A 6854-nucleotide genomic window follows, 5' to 3' on the forward strand; every position below is an offset into this window, starting at 1 on the left:
CACTTCAGCGCGCGTTTTGGCTCCCAAGAGGGCACTTTAGCGCACGTTTTTCAACAATTGGTCCACGAGGGGATGCGACCCCCCCCCCTGCCCCCCGCACACCACTGCTGTCATTATTTGAAAAGAGAGATGGGTTTTTTGTTTTGTTTTGTTTTTTTCACAAGAGCCATATTGATTAAAATTCAAATGGCTTTAATGATGACACTATAGGAAGAATAACGATACAACTATTTGACATCACTTGGATTGATGAACGGTCAATAGGTGCATCACTTTAAATGAAGTTGACACAAAGAATTGTGGGTCATCCTCTCTTCTCTCCTTTAAAGGATGGTCCAGTGTTTCAGCCCAGTGTTGGGCTAAAGGAGATAATAGAGGAAGTCATGAAGCTCCTTTCCTTATTATTTAGAAAATTCAAACAGCCTTTATCATCGCCAATGCTAAAATACTTCTGGGCTGTTTCACTCAGTTAGAAACCTTCCTAAGCATAAAAGACTATCCCAAAGGACCCCTGGACACATCGCTGAACATAACAGATGCCAATCAGGCACCTGATTGTCAATAACAACAGGAGAATAAGCTAGTTGTCACTGGCAAAGAAGATTTGGCAAATTTTTCATGGGCGCAACCCACATACTCAGCTCTGCTCATCCCACAAATGCATGTTCCTTGCAAATGTGGTACCATTTAAAAGGGTAATAACTGGAGTAACATATATTGCAAAGAAGCATTGCTACAACACAGAAATAATCTACGAAACACAAATGTCCTAACCTTTTTTTTGCTAGGTTTATATCTTGAAATTGTTACACCTATAAACATATTTTAACATAATTACCATTTCTTTGACATGTCACCTACATGCTCAGTTAAATAAGTATCTTTTGTCTGTTGTTGTTGATGCAGGTTTGCTGCTCTGAGCCTTGACTCGTCTAGTCTGCTTGACCAGGACTCAGTGTCTATGAACAGTGCACTGAACCTCAAAGCCACCAGCAGCAGGCATCTCACTTCCCCTGCTGTGAGTAGTTTTTTTTTTTTTTTTTTGTGGCTATAGAAAAGACTGCTTTTTTTCTTAAAATACCTGATAATCTAAAACTCTAGAAACAACTCTACTTACATGTTTGGTTGCTCTGATTGGCTCATAAAGATGTGACAGACAGATTGTTCATCCAATCACCCTCTGAGTTTTTTTTCTAGGCTCTGCCCTTTCCCAAACGCTGTATATCGAAGGTTTCCCAGATGGGAAAAAAAACATACCTGAATCAACTGTCACCCATCTGGAATGCATCCTTTTCTTATTACAACCTGATGCATTTAATTTCTAATGAAAGCAACACCTGTACCAGTGATTTATTTCAAATAATGTGTTTGTAGCATAAATATAATATCCACTGCTGATGCTTGAAATAAAATTAATCTTCCTCTTCTGGTGTAATTTGGTGCAGCACTGCATCCACTTTAGAACTATCAAAAATATTTCAAAGTATTGTGGTTGTTTTACAGTTTATTTTACTTTGAAAGTTACTGATATCTTGTTTAATCTCCTCTTGCCCCTGTGTGCCTTCTGTGTTTGCACACTGCCCTGCAAGTCTCATACCCTTATATGAGCATGAGATATATTCATTGACTTAAGAACAAAGGTGTGAACAATTCAGCGGTTTCAGAGCGTGTCATGAATCCAACGTATGTTTCTCATAGACACTTCTCATAGCCATAACAATGAAAATAAAGGGAGTGTCACCCAGCTCCAGCAGCAGGACCCATTGAGCCTAATATTGATAAAATGGACATAAAAAATTATGCCTGCTAGGTTACCACTGTGGGTAGAGAACAAAATAAACAAGACATTTTAAAAGAAGAATTTGTCTGTTTCACAAAGACATTTCCTGTTCTAATGCACATCCTTTAAAAAAAGATGCTTCCAGGCGTTAAAAAAAGCTGATCATAAACACTTTAGTTTATTCAATATCCGAGACAAAAAACAAAACGGTTCAAACCCCTCTGTTCAGTGTAGTGAGAAAATGCAAGCTTTGTGTCTTTGAAATGACTGTGTGGAAACTTCTGACCCCATGCACTGACAGCCTGGCACCTGACCCGCTTTTTCTGCCATGAAACCACCTCACTATACACATACAGAACTGAAAAACAAGTGGGCATACATGAACATTTGAACTTTCAAATACCCGATGTTTTCTGTAAATGTGACAGTAACTCTGGTTTGGGAAAAGACTGGGTCAGATAAAAGTCACTCAATCTGCGTCTTTGTCTAAGCCGAGTGGTGTTTCTGAGTTTTCTTGGTGCAAGTTGTTCTCTTTTCTGTGTAATAGCTCTTCTTCTCATCTTTTCTGTGGGGTAGTTCCAGAAATGCATCAATGATTTTGGTTGTCCTTGTTTGACTTGTTATCTTGCTTTGTGTGGGCTTCGTGTGTTCTTGTTTTATCTCAGAGTTCACATGTTAAAGCCTGAAAACACTTGCTAACTCTTGCTTCTCACCTCTGTTGCATATTTTTGGACGAGTCTGCATTGATTTGGTGCACTGTGATGCTGAGAAGGTAATAAATAGCTTCTGACAAATAACAGTTTCAGACAGTAAAAGCAGTAAGCAGCATTTTTAAAATCATGGTTACTTTCAATGTTATGGTGTCAAAAAAGCAACAATTAAAATGGCACGATGCAGAAAGAGCCTCATTTTATCCTGTCATTGATATGAGCTGACATTATCTGATAATTCAAGATAACACAGAGCTACCGAATCACTATTACTCTGTTATTCTAACCAAGTTAACTTCAGAAAGCCAAATCTAATACTATTTTTATTCATTCATTCAACCTTTATTTATACTTGAGAAATCATTGAGGGGCAACCCTCATTTACAGTGACATCGAGTCATTACATAGTCAAATTAAAACGTCAAGACAACAAATCATTAAAGGAACTAGAACACAAATGAATGCAAGGCCATTGAAACAACTGGAGGATTTCTATTAAGCTAAGAAAACTAAAAAGGGTAATTAAAAACAGGAATACAATAAATCCGTACATACACTAGAGTTGAGTAAGTTTAAAATTTAATGTAAAATTAGTTCAATAAATAGATAACAATAATGTATAACGGTTACAAACAGAGGTTATGTAAAAGAATCACACATTTTTTTCCCTGCATTAATATTTAGAATTTTGATAATGCTTTAAAGGTCATATGTGCTACAAGAAACCACTCACTTAGTAGAGATCAATACTCTGCTGTAGCTTCATTTAATTTTGCACGCCCAGAACTGTGCTATTTGAAATTGCACAAAAACCCTAACAATATAGAAAATTTTAACTTTCAGCCATGAAAATTTCTGCAACAATTTAAATCTTCATAATCATGATTAAAATGACTTCAATTACAGCTTTTATTTTCAAAATACATCAAACAAAAATACAAACATTACAGCAATATAACTCATTTCACTACATTTTTCGATAATCAAATAATTAGAAACTTGAACTTTAATGCAAGGTAACAGTTATATTACATATTTACAACTACAGTTTCATTAAATATTTGCAACTTTCACAGCCATAATTTGTGACTTCATTTTTCTGGACAGCTGTGAATTATAGAAATAAAACATTCTTACTGGTGTTTGATATAAGTGCATTGAACAATATACTGATGTGGTATAAACAGCATACTCATCACCTAAATTCCCCTTAATATGCTAATAAAGACAACCCAAGTCAAGACAAATAAACAAAAACAAATAATTAAAGAAACTGAAGTATTTACAGTCCTTTATTTAGAAGCATTGTCTTTACACAGATCTGATATAGCTTCATATTTAAACACTGAGAGAAATATTTAGAATTTCTGTCATTATCAAGATGAGCAGGAAACTCTGCAAAGATGCAGGACTGGGCACATCAATCAAGTTTTTAAGATATATAAATGTGACAGTATATGCCTAATGCCCTAATGCCCGGTAAAAATGATTACTGTATGAGCTATTAACTTTTACCATAGATAGTCTATTTAAAATGATTAGTCCAAACCAGGAGTTATTTTTATTTATTATCTTCTGTTTTAAATTTTTGATTAGTAGTTATCTAATGATAATGATACCTGTATGATACCACAGCAGCTAAAGTAGAAGACAGAGACACCAAGTATTGGGTAATTGGTTGTTTTCAATCACCAAATTGCCAGGTCTACCCACTTCTCCATTGTGCAGACATATTTCTGCATTTTAGACAATGCTCTCTCTCTCTTGGTTAAAAATATGTCTTATGGTCATGTAATAATAAATCATTACATCCTTTATATATTATAAGTCGCATAAAAACAATCAACAGATTTTAATGTGATCTGATTTATTATAATCCTATCAAAGTTTATATCCCTTTAATGGTCTGAACCATTTGTTATTTATTCACAGAAAAGAATAGATATATATCATGAAATGCCATTCAGCTAAAAAAATATTGATATATGGTTTTTGGTCCATATCACCCATCCCTACACAGCTCTTAGAGAATAATAGAACAATAACTTTACCAGCTTCAGAGTTTAAAACAGGAGCTAAGCATCAGTCAGACATCTGAATCTGAGTTCTCCCTCCAGTTGTTCCTTAACTCTCTGTAGTTCCAGCGTTGGTGAATGAAGCTGAGGAGTTGTAGCTCTGCAGTAACTTTGGCTTCCCTCTGCAGGTGTTGAACAGGATCTCGGCCTGTCGTCTGAAGTGATTGTCCAGAAAAAAGTAGATGGCTGGATTGACGCAGCTGCTAAAGAAGGCCAGGCAGCATGAGACGAGGAGCCCGTTTCTCTGCCACGCCTGAGCATCACAACTGAGCTCAGCGTTGGAGAGCTGTGAGATGATGATGATGACTTTGAAGATGTTAAAAGGGAGCCAGGACACCACAAAGGCTATGATGATGGACAGGACCATCTTGAGGGAGTGCCTGCGGCGGGCTTCAGCTCGAGGATTGGCAGCAGCAGCGCAGTGCTTGTTGAGATGCACGATGATGGTGCCGTAGCAGATGATGATGATCAAGACTGGAAATACAAAGGTGAGTAGCGCCATCAACAGACTTATGCCAAGGAAAACGTATGAGCTGCTGTCTTCCACACAGGATGGGCCATCACTGGGCTGCTGCACACTTCTGTACACCCACGACGGGATGCCAAGTAGCAGTGAGCTCACCCACACTGCAGCACAAGTGGCCTGAATGCACCTGCTGCTCCTCAGGTACCTGGAGTCCATCAGTTTCACCACAGCCAGGTAACGGTCAAAGCTCATACAGGTGAGGAAGAAGATGTTAGAGAAGCGGTTTACAGCAATGATGTAGCTGCTTAGCTTGCACAACAGGTTCCCAATCGCCCCAAAGTCCCAGTAACCATTCTGACTGGCAGAGACGGCCCACAGGGGCAGCGTGAGGACAAAGACCAGGTCGGCCAGGGCCAGGTTGATGACAAACGTGTCCACAAGGCGTCCACCTTTCCTGCCTTTCCTCCCTACGACTGAGATCACAAACAGGTTTCCTAAAAAGCCTGTGAAAAAAATGAGGTAATAGAGAACAGGCAGGAAGGTGCTGGAGCCTTGGAGGTGTGAGCCAGGACAGTCGAAGATGACAGAGAAGGGAAATGATCCATTGTCTAAAATATTCTCAGTGTAATTGTGGTAGTCGTACTGATAATCAGTGTAGGCGTCCATGCTGAGAGATCACAGGCTATGCTGAGCCGTTGGTGGTTTGGCAGGGTGGTTAACAACTTGTAGTCACAGTGAAAGCCACACAGAAAAATAGGCGTTTTTTTATGTGCTCTGTTTCTCCCTCTGAAATGCTGTCGTGTTTCTTTTACTGTCTGAGATAACTTCCTCTGAATGTCTTTTTCATGTCTGATTCAAGTCAGACAGAGAGTCTCTTCCTTATTTTTGATCTGATGTCTCAGTTTGGAGATTGATTGGTAAATGCAGGGTACAACATCGGGTCAACATCATGGGCATAGCATGCTGTATAGGGGAGACAAAAAACATGATAAACTTCTTGAAAGCATTTACAAATAACGTTGGTACCCAGGTATCACGAAATTCATACATAATCTGAATGGCATGGCATTTAATGAAGTAAACAAAAAGAAAATATATCACCTAGAATGGCAAATTTAGAGAACAGAACTATTTAATTTTTAGTGTAATACAAATTCACCTTAATGTCCCAGTTTTAAAATGCAGAATTTAATTTTTGTTTCTAGCCTACGATAGCATGAGAATATCACAAAGGCTTTATTATATTCTTATCCTAACATATGATATTTTTTCAGAATTGATTTGCTGAAAATGTTGTGTTTTATTAACCTGGTCTGAATGTTTATTTTTAACTTTATTAAATGGATATAGTCAAGAGAAAGGTTGTTAGAGAGGTTTGGTTTAATTTTTGAAATTTTGATGAAGTAGAAGCTGAAAGTTGTGCTTCTACTATAGTGAAGTGCTGTGAATTGAAGTTGTTGACAGAACTTATTACATTTACTGAAATTACTGCAGTTGAGTTGTTTTCGGTACTTGTACTTTACTGAGTATATTTTAGAATCAGCACTTTCACTTCTACTTTAGTAAGTTCTAACCAAAGTACTTTTTCTTGCATTTTTCCACTTCTGTTGACGACACAGTAGCACACAGCAAGAGAATGATTCTACATCGCATCCTGACACTGCTGTTGTACACAGCAAAGACTGGAGTGTTGATATCTTGGGGTTAAACATTTCAGAGTTAGGGCGCAGGTGGTGCAGGTGGCCTAGTTGTTTGAGGCGTGCCCCATGTATGAGGTCAGCTCGGGTTTAAATCTGGCCTGTGGCACTTTCCTTCACATCCCT

General features: G+C 38.0%; 1 protein-coding gene across 1 annotated transcript; it reads right to left on the reverse strand.

Moving 5' to 3' along the window:
- Window positions 1-3585: 3585 nt before the first annotated feature.
- gpr25 (G protein-coupled receptor 25) lies at window positions 3586-5697 on the reverse strand. The gene has a single exon (XM_041782652.1). It carries the CDS (start codon window positions 5695-5697, stop codon window positions 4615-4617), a length of 1083 nt encoding a protein of 360 aa, XP_041638586.1. The 3' UTR covers window positions 3586-4614.
- Window positions 5698-6854: the final 1157 nt, after the last annotated feature.

This window comes from Cheilinus undulatus, linkage group 3 (assembly GCF_018320785.1).
Source record: "Cheilinus undulatus linkage group 3, ASM1832078v1, whole genome shotgun sequence".
Classification (NCBI taxonomy): domain Eukaryota; kingdom Metazoa; phylum Chordata; class Actinopteri; order Labriformes; family Labridae; genus Cheilinus; species Cheilinus undulatus.